This window comes from Colius striatus, chromosome 14 (genome assembly GCF_028858725.1).
Source record: "Colius striatus isolate bColStr4 chromosome 14, bColStr4.1.hap1, whole genome shotgun sequence".
In the NCBI taxonomy this organism is placed as follows: domain Eukaryota; kingdom Metazoa; phylum Chordata; class Aves; order Coliiformes; family Coliidae; genus Colius; species Colius striatus.
The window spans coordinates 12,806,076-12,820,746 of record NC_084772.1 but is presented as its reverse complement, the minus strand read 5'-3'; the positions used below and the strand labels follow the sequence as shown (position 1 = coordinate 12,820,746).

The 14,671-nt window shown below is 41.1% G+C and overlaps 2 protein-coding genes across 5 annotated transcripts in view; one reads left to right on the top strand and one right to left on the bottom strand.

Annotated features, from left to right (window-relative positions):
* The window catches only part of LOC133626787 (transcription initiation factor TFIID subunit 4-like), a 142,794-nt gene extending 138,009 nt beyond the window's left edge, over positions 1-4,785 (top strand). For both annotated transcript variants that reach the window (XM_062007904.1, XM_062007903.1), the window contains exon 15: positions 3,041-4,785. In XM_062007904.1, coding sequence (XP_061863888.1) covers positions 3,041-3,208 — 168 coding nt within the window. In that variant the 3' untranslated portion in view covers positions 3,209-4,785. The remainder of the gene's footprint in view (positions 1-3,040) is intronic.
* The window catches only part of KCTD15 (potassium channel tetramerization domain containing 15), a 45,393-nt gene continuing 35,363 nt past the window's right edge, over positions 4,642-14,671 (bottom strand). For all 3 annotated transcript variants that reach the window (XM_062007907.1, XM_062007906.1, XM_062007908.1), the window contains 2 exons: positions 14,067-14,372; positions 4,642-8,481 (listed from right to left, as the gene is read on the bottom strand). In XM_062007907.1, the coding sequence (XP_061863891.1) occupies positions 8,326-8,481; positions 14,067-14,372 (462 nt within the window). In that variant the 3' untranslated portion in view covers positions 4,642-8,325. The remainder of the gene's footprint in view (positions 8,482-14,066; positions 14,373-14,671) is intronic.

Below are 14,671 nucleotides of genomic sequence, written 5' to 3'. Positions count from 1 at the left end.
TTTGTTTTCTCTCTGTTGTCTTCCCTGCTGTCCTGTGGGATTTGCAGGTGCCAAGTTCAAGGCCTTGATGTGTTACAAGAAAGTAGGATTGAAACAGCAAGGGAAAAGAAGCAGTAGGGAAAAGGAGAGCACAAGATGGAAAGGGGATAAGAAGTCACTGTAACTGATGTATGTAAACAGTCTTGAATTGAAGAGGCAGGAGGAGCTCATATATAAATTAAATGATTTTTGCTGGTCTGGAACATCTTAAATTTCCCTTAATTTATAAATAGAAGTTCACTGATACAAAAACTAGTATTGATGTACATTTGAGTGGGTGTGATTTGGTCATAGCTTGGGTGTGGCAGACCAGGAAATAAAGGATGTAAACAATTTACAGCCATTTAATTTTTTTATTAGAGCTTTTCTCTTTGTAACTCTGGTTAGTTGCCATAGATACAGACAACACACGGCTTGTTTGGGTTAATGAAAAGTCTGTCATGCTGATAAAAAATGTTATTTTTCTCGAGAAAAATCTGCTTTACTTCAGTTCTGCTGTCCTTGGCAATTAATTTTAGCTACTCCTGCATTCATGTATGTAATTAAAAAATTGTGGCATTTAGTAATGTACACTTTTTTTTATAGAGCATCTGCAGAATAATTTTGAGTACAATGCAGTACCAAACAAATTGGTCTTTAAATTAGAGATCATATTGACAGATATAAATTAGGCTTCTGTCAGTTTACAGATGTGCTTCTGTACTTTCTAAAATCATTCTTAGCATTTTTTCCACCTTGTAAAACAACAGCAGAACATTATTAGGTAACTGAGTGCCTCCCAAGTATGGTTATAAGTGTGCACAGCTTAATGTTGTGTTATAATGTTGCATTAAGTATTTGCTCATCCTATGGAAAGGTTCAGCATCTCAGGTGATAAATACAATGAATGTGACATCACATCTTAATTGCAGCTAAGGTAGTTGTTGCTGTAAATGCACCTCAATTGCTTCAAGTAAAGGTTTTATATGAAGAAAAAAAATTAAAACTTAAGTGGACTTTCTGTTACTATTTGTTAGGTGTGTGCAGGGTGGTTCCAGTCTGACATGCTATGGACAGAAATTGCTAATGAGTTTAGGGTGGCCACATTTCTTACAAGTGTGTTTGTCATTGTTCAGGAACTGCAGTCAGGATGAATCTGAAATAAGTATTACTTGGGACAAGGGGGAGGGATGCACCATGTGGGGAATAGAGAAGAAAGAAAAATGGTTTTGAGTCAGCTTGATTTTAAAAAAGAATAATAATAATAATTAAAAAAAATATATGGTCATTTCTTGGAAACTGGCAACAGCCCTGGTAAAGCAGATGCATGGTCAGTGTGCAGGTGAGGGGCAGCTTAAGGTAGGATATTGTTCCAGACCCGTAGAAGATAAAGAGTAAGAGTTTAAATGATGCTATTGCTGTTAGGAATGCGAAGTGTTTTGGCATAGAGGCCGAATTCAGAGCACCGCTAAATAAATGGATTGTGCACTGGGGATGTGTCTGGCTTCAGCATGGATGAGCAACCCTTGCAGCTGCAGTACATGCTTTTCCTGTGAGCAGTGAGGTTAGGTGGTGAATCAATTAATCTATTAACGAAAACTACTCCATCCTGAAGAAGAGAATCCCTCAGATCAAATGCTCATGGTGTGCTCAAAGGTTGTGGACTTCTCCCTCTCTTGCCTGCAAGCTCAGCCACATTCATTTCACTACATTAAGCCTTTTGTGTTTGTGGTTACAGGAGAACAGGATTTGCCCCACTACTCTAATTTAATAATCAGGTGTAGGAGAAGAACTGGAATAGTGTAGTTCTGCAAGGAGTCTGCCTGGTGGTACTCAGAGGGAAAAGCAACAGAGAAAACAGTGCCATGTCTTACAATATACCAAATATGTTTCCCCTACAATCTTGCAGTAGTAAAATTTGGCTTATTTTTTAATGGCTAGAATCAAGATCCTAGAATAAATATTTCCTGGGGAAAGGTAGTTTATTAAAAGCAGCAGTAAGTAAATTTTGAATTTTAAAAGTATTGAAAACTTTGCCAGATATCTTAGAGGTTTGAAAAACAAATCTTTGTACAGATTAAAACCTATTTTTCTAAGTTAGAACACTTTATTTTGCCAGAAATCAATTTGAATTAATAAAAACAATGGTCTCCTAAGGATGAAAAAAACTGGAATGTGTATGTATCAGATTTCAGGTTTAAAGTCACAAGACTGCAGAGAGTCTGTAATTATGACTTTTCAGTTTCTAAATATTCAGATGGCAATGTTGTGGGGCCCACTTTGGGTATTTTTTCTATAGAAAGCCAGGGTAAGTTAGGTATTCAGTAATTCAGTACCTTTGAACCAATGTAAACAAACAAATTTATTTAACATAGCTTCACTAATTAGTATACTAATGTTTGTCTTTATCATTGCACAATGTCTGAGTCTTTATGGTTTATTCAACGTAAGTTTTCCATCTCCCTGTGGAGCATTGGTTCTACACTCTGCAATGGTTCCATGTCCCCCCAGACAGAGCCCTTCCCTCCCTTACACCCAGGACAGAAACTCAGGGTCACCGTGGGACTTGAGCTGTGGAGGTTCTTGTGGCACCAACATCCTGATACACCACTCACCTTTTTCCTATCCTAGATCCAATATGTGGAGTGGGATGGTGCACATATTTGATGTACTAAAGATAGCTTTAATCTGCTGCAAATTGTTTCGTCCTTAAAAGGCTCCTGAAATTAAATTGGTCAAAAGGGTCTGTGGTTAACACGACCATAGCAGAAGAGTGTCAGATGTATGTGTCCCCAGTTATATAATGAACAAGGTGTAGCCTCATGTGTGTTTTCACTGGAGATTCTTTACTCAGGTAACTCAGTGAGACTCAGTAGGAGGGGAAAAAAAAAATCTCATTTAATACTTTCAGATTTAGGCTCTTAGTAATCCATAGAAGAATTTTAAAATAACCCAGCGGTTAGTAGTTGTAAACCTGAGACTGTTGCAGGCCTTTTTTGACTTCGCTGTTTTTTCTTTGCAGGGCCTCGGTGTGTCTGGTGGAAGTCAGGCTGGCCTGGGGACTCCTTCATCCAGGCAGTACGCACGACAGAAAATAACTCGTGTAAACCTCAGGGACTTCATCTTCTACTTGGAACAGGAAAGAGAAACAAGCCATTCTCTCCTGCTCTATCGAGCTCTGCTTAAATAAAGCCAAGAGTTGTACTGATTTCTCCATACAGAAGCTCAACTTGCATTGAAAAGCTGTCATTTTAATGTGCCTTCTATTTTTTTCAGAAGTCAATGTTCCAGTAATTTTGTTTGGTAAAAATTGTCAGACACATGCAATAAATCCCCTTTATGTAAAAAAAAACCCTAAAAACCCACACAAAAAATGTGCAAAAGGTTTTAAAATGGTAAACCCACAGACAGAACCAACATCAAATCTTGCTCCGTGTGGCCATTTTAGCTAAAGCTGAAGTTAGGCAAATGGCTGTGCTGTCTGACCCAGGCCGCCTCACGCAGGGAGGCCTGGGCCGGGCTCACAGGGCTGGGCCTGCCTGTGCTGGGCACCTCTGCGTTCACTTACGCTGCTGCCTTTGTTTTCTTTTTAGTTCTACTGGCACTGTTTCTGCTGATTAACCATGGTGATACCTGTTATTTTAGATTAGTTAGAATTGCAGTTGTTTGCACAGCTAAACGAATCGCCACCCTCACAAATTTCATGTATTTGGGATTTTTGCTTTTCCTGCACGGCTCATTTCCTGAGCCAGGTGCTGAAACAGATCCTAAGTGTATGAAATCTGTGTGCTGGGGTCCCAGCTGCATCACCTTGACTAGCTCCCAGTTGTTCTCCAAACCTCTCCAACCTTTTGCACATTTGTAGCAACTGGTTAGTAACACAAATCAAAGTTGGGTTTTATTTTCTAAAAAATATCTTATTTATTGTGAAGAGCTTGGTTTAATGGTGGTTTTAAAGAGAGTATTGCTCAGTAAAGATTTTAGAATATTCTATATGGATTTTTAATCACCCTAAAGAAGTTTTGGGGGCCAGTTCCAGTGAGAGAGAGCATGAGGAGAGCTGGGGTGAGCCCTGGTAGCCCGGTGCCACCGGATGGTCAGGGCAGCGCCACAGGGACTGGTGATGCCTTTGCCATGGACGATTGGACCCAAGGACTCCAGTCCAGAGAGGCTCATGAACAAGCGCATGACTTCAAGCATAATGAATAGTTTTAAGTACTTAAAAGGTGAGCTGAATGCTTTTCAAATGCTTTGCTGAATTGGAATTTAAGGAGCCCACACCAAAGCCACAAGAAGTTAGTGTGAAATGGACAGGAACATTGAGCAGGCAGGTGGGCACATGCTGTACTTCAGACGTAGCAGTATTATCAGTAACCGTGGAAAGGAGATGTTTGCTTATTTATCTTTTCAACTTTTACTATGTTATGCTTGCCACTTTTTTGAGGCAATTTTTTGTTTGGTTTTTTTGATGGGAAACCATAGCGAAAGCACAAATAGAACTATTTGTCCAATAGTTTTAAAAACAAAAGTTTTAATTATTTTTTAAGGTTTATGAAAAGCAGAAGAAAATTTATACTGCTGCTATTTAGCCAAAAGATTATTCATAAGGTATTTAAGGCCAGGAAGTGTAAAATTATGTTTTAAATGTATTGATAATTTGTACATATTGTTTATAAAGGCCTTGTGTTTATTAGAATTACGTTATTTTGATGATTTCTGTACATACTCGTAAATACCCCCAATTTGTGTGAAAACATACTCCCTTATTTGTACTTATTTTGTAAAGAAATAAAACAATTTACTAAAGTAACACATCGAGTGACATACAGTATTAATTTATCAAACATGAATTTCACATTGTCTTGTAGCTCTTAAGCACTGTTCAGAAATATTTTGCATTAAAATATTAACAGAATACCCACAAAGAAATATTAAAACCAAATACTTCAATGTTTTGTTGTGCTGATCCTTATCCTTTGTCAAACATCTAATAAAATTGTCAACAAACCTCGATGCTATTAATACAGTGAATGAATCCACTCAACAGCTGCTTTCTCAGAAACAGTTGGTCCAAGAAGCACAACAGAACATTCTCTCTTCTGCCTTCTTCCCAAGATTTGTGGATGCAAAGTGGCATAACAGGGCTGGACAGAAAGTGCTAGTGGAGACTCCTCTTCTTCAAGCCACGGTTTCCATGCTCGGCAACAGAGAACCAGAACAAGTTTGTTCAGTCGAATGAGGTGAAAAAATACCAGGCCAAAAAATACCAGGCTAACGTTTGCTTTTTGGCCTTGGTAATGAAAACATTTGCTGGCTGCACACCACAGCTTTATTGGAGTTTCTATGGTATTTTAAAACCTGTTTTAGCAATGCTGAGCAATGTTCTTAATTATGTTGCTATGGTTTAAGGCCAGAAGTAAAAATTCAAATCAGTTTTTACTGATCTTGCTGCCTAAAAAATACAGGGAAACAAGTAAAAAAGACATAAATGAAACTATAATAAACTTTAAATAAGTGACCTGAAGTTACTAACTAAAAGAATGTGTCCTAGCTTAACTTTTCTGGTTTTTAAAGGCATATTTCTTCTAACAAAGTGATTGTTTCCACATGTCTTCCTTGCCTTAATGCTATTTTGCAGTCAAAGTTGTGATGTCATGGCTCAAACTTTCCATCTCAAGTTCACATTTAACTTGGCCAGCACAGCCTGGAACCCTTTACAGTGCCACCTTAGCCAGCTGCCCCAAGTACTGGAACTGCTTTATTGGGCTATTGAAAAAAAACAGGGTAAACAGCAAATTGAAGAAAAAGTGACCAACCCACTGCAAATGCTTCCAATGGGCTATATGTATGTAAAAGCATCACCCTGCTCCCTGGCCTGCGAGCTGCCTGCCTGTGTCACACCGGGAGCTGGAAGTGCTCGGTGGGTGCTCAGTGCCACATCCTACTTGCTGACAGCCCCTGCTGAACCTGGGGAGGCTGGGCCCAAGCCCAAGCACCAGGACTGGGCCCCTGTGCTGAAATGTAAACGTGAGTCCTTTGCTTTCTCCTGGGTGTGAGTGAAGGATGGGAGAAGGGATGTGCCAACAGACAAGCACTTGGCTGCTGCTACTGCTACCTCCCCCTCTTCAGGAGGGCAGGACAAAAGCCTATAGAGGATCAAAACAAGAAGCTAAAGGGATTATTTAAGGATATTTTGAACTTGAACTCAATGGATGAAAGTAATAAATAAAACACGTTTTTTTCTTTTTAAAGCCACGGCTACATCAAGCTGAATGGAGCAAACGGCCAGAGGAGCCACAATCGGAACTTCCACCTCTTTCAAACACCATGAGATATACAGTGAGTGTTCCACCCTACTTGCTTATTTTTGATCGTTTACTTTACAGAAATGTTTATGGCATGAAGTACTGTATAAGAAATGTGCATACACAAATACATGACAATTATACGTTAAGTTCTTTACAATATTAAATGTATAATATACAATTCTACAGATATCTTACATACAAAGGTGAATGTTGTGCCATATGTTCAAATACGGCAATGCCTAGCAACTTTAGAATGTCATACAAGTATAAAACCACAAAATAAAATAACTTTACAACTCTGTTAAAGTAGACAGATTTGCTCAACTGTTCTGCAAAGTTGGCAGGCCAACATGGATCGGTTAAGGTTTCCAGAAGAGATTTTTAAGTTGAGTAACCAAGGTGAGAAAACCTGCAGAGGTCTGATTTTCCACAGACAGGTATCCAGCCCTTTATCCAAAAATTAAACCCCTGCCTAGATCCTACCTTGGACAGTCAGTACAGCTCAATGCTTTTGGAAACATTCAACACGTATTTATTTTGCCTGATTGTATTTGTTGGGCATTACTGTCGACCATGGAATACTCTGTCCCTTGTTCTATCGGGCCCTATTTATGCATCTAAAAAGAGTTTAATTAAAATTCAGCATCTACAACAGTATTCTATAAATTAACGTGGGAGAAACTAAGGTGTGATTAACACATGAATTAGTTATTGAGGACCCAATCATGCTAAACAGCAATAAACAGGATTTAGCAGAATGCTATTTATAACCTTGCACCTGCAAACGTGGTGCTGTCTCCTGAGTTAGGAAGCCCTGCAAGTCAGAGTCGATACCGATTCATGGCAGGAGCAGTAACCTCCTGCAGACAGTGGGCTTCAGGAAAGAGAGAATTATACAGGTAGAGGGCAGCTACGGAATCGGTATTTTAATAGTAGTTTAAAATAATAGAGGAAAAACAATCGAAAGAAAAAGTGGCCTGCTTTGATCAAACTATGGCAGTAGAAGGTTTTAACATCTTTTTGCAAAAATTCCAGACCCATAAAGGGTAGGCTTGTCTGAAATTCTTAACGTTTCCTCCTAAGTGTGGTTAGTAAATGAGTAACGGGGTGGCAGAGCTTGCTTGGCAGAATCACACTGCTTTGATGATGCAAAACTTAACAGTTTCCGAGTTAAAACAAGACTGGCTTTAAGAGAACTACAGCTCCACATTAGGTGTATGACCCTTGTGTGATGGTGGATGGCACTTTATTTTGTGCTTCCAGATCCCTCCTTTTGCAAATATTGCCATAATCGGCCTTGTCATTTTTTTTGTGTCGCTTTTTTGTTTTGTTTGTGTGGGGTTTGAGTACTGAGCACCAGGTGACTGTAAATCGGTCCTTTTCTGAGTCTGGATTCTGTCCACAGAGAGATATTTCAGTTGGAAATGTTGTATAAAAATAAGCCATTTGTGAGCAGGGGCGAGTACAATCACAGCAGCGGGATGGGACGGGACAGGGCGTCCCGGGGTGGAAAGCGTGGCTGATATGGCGCAGGGGCGGCAGTCAGGGAAGATACTCAGTGTAGTTTCAGTGTACCATCTCCCTCTCAGAGGTGCCACTTCCACGCCTCACAGCAGTGGGGTATCGCTGGAAAGGCCATCAGAACCGTTTCTCCTGCTGATCCAGTTAAGCTGCTTTACTTGGTCTTTCTGCAGAAGTCCACTCGAGGGTCGGGGGGTTCACAAAGCTTCGCCTTTTTCATCACCGCAGCTGCTGAGCCCACAGTACATTCCCAGCAGGCCTGGTACACTGAGCATGCTCAGGAATTTCATCGTGAAAAAAGGACAACTGGTTTTTCAAATGCATTTCATGGCTGGCTATGTGACAGGTAGTTTCAGAATACCACTAATTGGCAACATAAAGTCAAAATCTGTTTGCTAATACTGTTTTGCAAATCCTTAGTGTTTCACATAAGGGACTATTAAACACTTCTACGGTTACAAAGGAATACGGGTAGGGTCTAGTCCAGGGGCTCCTGTTTTATTCTGATTGTTGGGGTAGGTTGTGGTCGTCTGTCTTCGCGACACAGCACGTATTCACTGAACTGAGAGGAATCCACCCCACCACCGCATGAAGCTGCCACATTAAATCCCTTCTGAAACAGTCTTTCGAGTACCTGCAATGTAGGAAAAAAAGTCAGATTAGTATTTAGCAAGTTTTAGTGATAAAAGCATTCAGAAGCACTGGATCTAAAGGATGGATTTAGTTTTGCAAGTCCCTGTTGAATGAATATTTTTCCGCTATAATTCTATAACTTATTCTTAAATGACTACACTGTGATTAAAGTCTTGCTCTCAGCAAACCTCTGTAGAAAACAAAAATTAATCAAACAAATAAGCACTCTGCAGAGCAGCTTAGTACATTATATAGTAAAATACTGGACTGTGGCGATACTTACGCTGTCTGTTACTGCTTATAGAAAGCAACACTGGGTTTAAGTTGTAATAAAACATACCCATTATTCATTAGTGATATGAAGTCTTACAGAAAAGAGCTGGAAACATTTTTCAGCTCTTCCTTGGCAGTTGAAAATGTATTAAAGGTCTGAGTGACACTTCCAGCAGAACGTCACAGCAATTGCAGCTGTGATTTTCCCTTGCTGGAAGGGAGCACTGCTTTTAGCAAAGCATGGCAGGGACGGGACGCAGAGCCAAGATGTGGGAAACGGGGAAACGTTCTGGCCCAAGAAAGAGGTTAATTTGTATTGCCCAAATAGATATTTTCTCCTTCTTCTAAAGAAAAGTTGGTGCAATTTAGATGCATGAATTTAAGGAACCCAAAGGCAACTTTAATTTCTGAGACTGTCACACAGCACATTACCCGAGGACACACTGATCTTGGCAGTGTGATCAGGCCGTGCTTCCACATGCGTGAGCGTGCTGAGCTGCTGCTTCCCAGCAGAGCAGGACACACGCTGGCTTTGCTCAGCATTAGGCCAGAGTGAATGTCAGACACCCCCCTCGTTCAGCGGATCTGCAGGGCAAGATCAACCAGAGGAGATGCTGTACCCTCTCCCTGCCCCTGCCTGCTCTCCTGAGGCCAGGCCAGCAGTCTGGAAAAATGGCTCCTGTATTGTTCTCTACTGCTAAATGCTGTCCAGGGGAGCAGCCTGTACTGTTATCTATCAGTCTTGTCCATGCCACTGGTTCTGTTGCCACAGCACATGGGCCCACTGTGCTGGGGAGTGAACCTGGTGATTTACTAAACCTGATGGATTTGGTACCACCAGCATCCCCGTGTGACAGCAGCTATAACCCACAACACGGCTTAAGCGATATAAAAACTTCTGCACTCAACCTAGAGAAATGGCTAAGCAAAATACACCCACCTTCGGACAGAGTCAACTCATACACTTTCACAGTTCACGTGAGCCCCATGAGCACTTCAGCAGTTGCACCTACAGCAGCAGTACTTAAGACGTCTCGGTATTCAAGGCCCGAGCTGGCTCTGTTACAGATCTGCCTCCCAGACTGCCGCTCTCACACAGACCCACATAAGGCCATAGTGCATTGCTTAGTGTACCGTTTCCTTTGCCTGAATGTTAGCTTTGCTTTCTCCAGAAACATCTGTTTGGTGCTTTTATTAATGGTAACTGATTTCAAAAGGCCAGGCATATCTAAGGTGGTATCGTTGTGCAATACAAACCATAGCAGCAGCATTTGCTGGTTTGAATTAGTGGGAACCCTTAGATGTCACCTGTGTAACCCATCTGTGTTTTAATCCATGGTTTAGGTCTTTAGTGGTAACTAAAACCTGGTACTTGCTACCCTGGCTGCTAAGGCCAGGCAAAGGAAAGGAGCTGATATAGCACAGCTTTGCCAAGCCACACTGAATCTGCTAGAAATCAAGCCCGAGGAGCTCTGCCTGGCCTTAGGACATGGGGACTTGCATTCTCAGTCACATCTGCCAAATCTCACTGACTTTTGCCCTGATTTTCATATTCTTTATACTGTAAGAAAGAACTGAAAGATCAAAAAAGCACTCTGGTGTATAGAAGAAAAATTAACCTAGAGAGGTTAAAAGAAGGGGTGGGAGAGTGGGATATCAAAATATACTCAAAAGAGAGAAATCTTACATCTCTCTTATTTGTCCAGCCTGGATGCAGCCCATAGGACAGAAATGGGGTGCAGACACTAGTGTTTGTACCTGCTCAAAGAGGAAGGCAGGAGTTTTTAGAGGGCAGGAGGAACAAGACATCACCAGACTACTGTTCCACAGGCTGGAATGTATTTTGACTGTATTATGTATTCCTGTTCCTAGACCTGACAAGATGAAGAGGCAACTCAGCCACAGGATTGGAGGCTTCCTCCATTTAACTGGATAGCGAAACAGAGGATTGACAGGTGAGATTTCAGAGAGACGTGACTTCAAAATCCTTGCTAAAAAACTTCTTAAAATCAATTTGCTTGTAAGACAGAACAAGCATGGGGGTGCCCTTGGCTTGCCTCGGTCCAAAGCTATGGAAGGCTGCGTGTTAACATAGGACTCCTCTTTACTGAGCCAGCTCTCTGCAAACACACAATGTAGGTAGACATTACACCTTAAAGCACCGCACGCAGAACAAAGCGATTCATTTTTGCTACCTACGCACTCGAAGGACTAGACTGCAGGCTATAATCTACTGTGGAAAACCTTGGTATCATCAATTTTCTCAGCAAGAAACAAAACAGGCCGAATCCTGTACACAATGCAGCGAATGTTTAAATATTGTAGAGTCTTAAGTGTAACGTGGCTGAGGTTGAGTTGAGGTCTATGGAGGAAAGGCTCCTAAAGGCACTTCCCTGTGCATCGAGCGCTGGTTTGAGCACAAGACCACATGGTGTGTTGAGCACCGACAGATTTAAATGCCACTTAGTGAATCTGGCCCCGCGCGCATTACTATTTCTGAAGGTAAGATGCAGACAGAGGGAAACCAGTAAATGTTTCCACATCAAATCAGCGCTTCTTCCATGCAAATCTCCAGAGAGAATATGCCAAAAAGTGAGTAGCAGCTGTGAGTCTCCTACACACAGGGAGACAGACACGCAATATTAAACGGAGGATTTGTGCTAGGATTTTAATATACTCCGTCTTCCAGTATTCTGAGCACATCTGATTTAGCTGGAAAGTTTTCCAAGTAGAAACATGATACTTTCACTTACTGCATTTCATTTAAATTTTGCAGAATACTAACAAATACAGTCTTAAATATGAAGATTCTGTGTTCAACATATACAAGCATCACGGAATTTTCTCTAAGGTAAGCTCATGTATCTCACCAGAACCTGTTGCAAGGAGCTGGAAAAAGTGTCAGTCTTAAGACAACTCTACACCTATACATAATTAGGAATGGGTGTTAAAGTAAGAGCTACTGTATTTTTTGGCTACTGTTACCTACTCAGTGTTGACTTTCTTTGGTTTATATGCACACTTCTTGATGCAACACATTTACTGAAAATGTCTTCCAAAGTTCCAGAAAGAATTTACAAATATTGCAATTGTGCTACCAAACATATTCAGCAGGGCATAGGGAGACTGAAGTGATGTATCTCAGGAAACAGCAGACAGGCCTCAAGATTCTTTGGAATTTATTCTGCTCTTCTAACCACTACCCCTCCTGACCCATCTCTCTTAAGTCTGAGCATTTGCTTCACTGTACTTCCAACTTCTGACTTAATATTGTTCTGCCAAAAAAATCGTGGGAAGGGCAGCGCCTATGCACTGACCAGAGTTTGCCAGAGCCAGTGATAATTAGCTGCTGATTTCATCAGCCTTTGGTCTCAGAAATGCATCGTTTTCCAGAAAGTGTTTGAAAACACTTTCTATTAATTATATAGTAAAATGATGTAATTTAAGAAAATGATGTAATTTAATAGTATTATTTATACTGTAGGCTCTCTGACAGAAATCTTTTTCTCAACACCAACTTGTGAAGAGACTCTTTGATTCTGTCTGAATTTTAACTGGATTCAAAACACATTCAAATAGTAATAATAATTAGCATTTAGCTTTTACTACAAGCACACGTTTCCTACCAGTACACCACTTTGGATCAAAGAGAACCAAGTGCTAAGCCATGCAGGCACCCAGTGCTCGGACCGGCTGCCTGCGGTGCTGAGCCTGTCAGCAGCCCGCACTGACCCTTTCTTGTTTCAACCACTCTAAATTCCTTGCATGCATCTCACTCTAACTCATGGACAGTGTGGCTGAGACAAGAACACGCTTCTCTCTCTGCTTACCTTAGCTCAACTGCAGCTGCTCCCCTCTCTGCCCAGCACAGTGAGGAATTCAGCACTGTTCCCAATGCTAACAGAAGGATCTACCTTCAACTCACCTCCAGCCTTCTATTTTTAGGGCAGCCCACTCTAAACCTTGCCAAATTTAAAATGGTTAAGGACTGTGCAAAATTAACCCCAGGCATCAGACTGTTAATGTTCAACCAAATAAACCGCTTGGGAGTCTTGAACCAAAGATCACCAAGAGTAGCTGGGTTTGGAATGGTTTCAGACAAAAGCATCTACCCATTGGGGCATGGTGCCCCAGTGAGAGCTGCCCCAAGGAGGGAAGTGGCAGTGGCAAATGCAGGTTGTTAGAATGACCACCTTTATATATTCTGGTAACTGTGGGCAGCTGGCAGCCTGGGAAATGAAGGGTGCCTCAGCTTGCTGTGTAATACCAGCACAGGTAAGCAAGAGCTCTAGGTTCTTGCCCTCCTTTGCTGTTACGCCTCTCTCCCCAACCTGTCTGGCAGCCTGTCCCATGGACCAGCTCTTCTATGGTTATTTGCCCACAGGGAAGTTTACCAAGACTACTAAGGCATTTCCCACAGCCCATCTGCAGGGGATAGCAACTTTAGAAATATTCCCCTATAGCTTGATCTCACTTGCTGTAACAAGCATTTGCAGCATATTTTGAAAGCACACATGCAAAAAACCAAGAGCTCGGTTTTGCCATTATTAAGGCCCAAGTTAACAACATCATCGACACCCTTCTTGCTCTGCAGCCCAAGGACAGCCACAACACCAAAGCTTTGGCCACACTGTCAGTGATCCCTTGTGAAATGGCATTTCTTGCCCATAAGGCTTCTGCCTAAACACAAGCCACATATTTATTTCCAGTACCATCCACCTATCTGTCCAGTTATCTTCTTTTGTTTCGTATGTTTAATTTTAAACCTAATGTCAAAACTCTTGAGTATAAAATGAAATACATTTTGTTTAAAATACTCTGGGCAATTTTTATAGAACATCCTTTTGAAAAAAAAAAAAGTGCAGAGATCAATTTTTTTAAGTCCATCCCGCAGGCACCATCATTTAATTATGAGTGAGACATAAATTATGCATTTACACATTGTTGCATTTTCTATAAAATGGTGTGGAGATTTTTTTTTGTAGTTTTTGGAACTCTCTCTTTCTTCCTGGGGGCACTTTGGAGGAAAAAAAAACTTGCTGCAGGCTATACATTGATGAAAAAATTAGCATTTATCAGTATAACACCATTATGAGACCAGCATGGCAGTAACACACACAAAATCTAAATCTATTTTTCTGCTTAGACTTAGGAAAACCTGAAAGACTGTGATCTCACCAGGCAGAAAATGTCTCCTTGCACTACAAGCACTGAAGGTAATTGGGCAGAAGCAAATAATTTGCATATAATTGAACAAGAAATAATAAAAAAGCACCCCAGCAAACAGATGAGCCAGCACCAGAAGGCCATTACCTGCACTGAATTCAACCGGCAGTATCCGTTCAAAGGAAACCTAATAACGTGGGTAGGGTCCTGGTTCCAGCCTGCGTTTACAGAGTTGCACATGACGTCCCCAGTCTCCGGGAAGATCTCTTCTATCAAAGCTTTCTCCCCACTCAATGCAATTCTTTCCCCCAGATCTGGAGTCACTCTTACGACCAAGCAGTCACAAGGCTGGAAATGTTTCCTTTGTTCTTTCTCTTGTTTCCATCGCTCAAGTTCCTTAATCATTGGCTGCAGCTGGTAATACTTTGCTTCTTCATATAAAAGATTAAAGTCCTGGGAAAAAAAAAAAAAGAGAGAGGGAGAAACTAGAAATGCTTATAGTTCCCTTTTGAGTATTGTTCCTGTTTGACCTACTTAGGCTTATGTATTGTCAGCAAGAGTGTAAAGGCAACAGGTATCCACATACTTTGTCTTTGTCTTACACCTACACAAAAAACCACACCATGTTAGTGCTGAATCTGTTTGGGCTGACCATGAAGTTCCCATTGCACTGAATTATTCTTTCATTTACCATCCCACAAGCTCAATGCCCGAAGGCTTTACTTCTGGATTAAGAAATCAAAATAACTGGT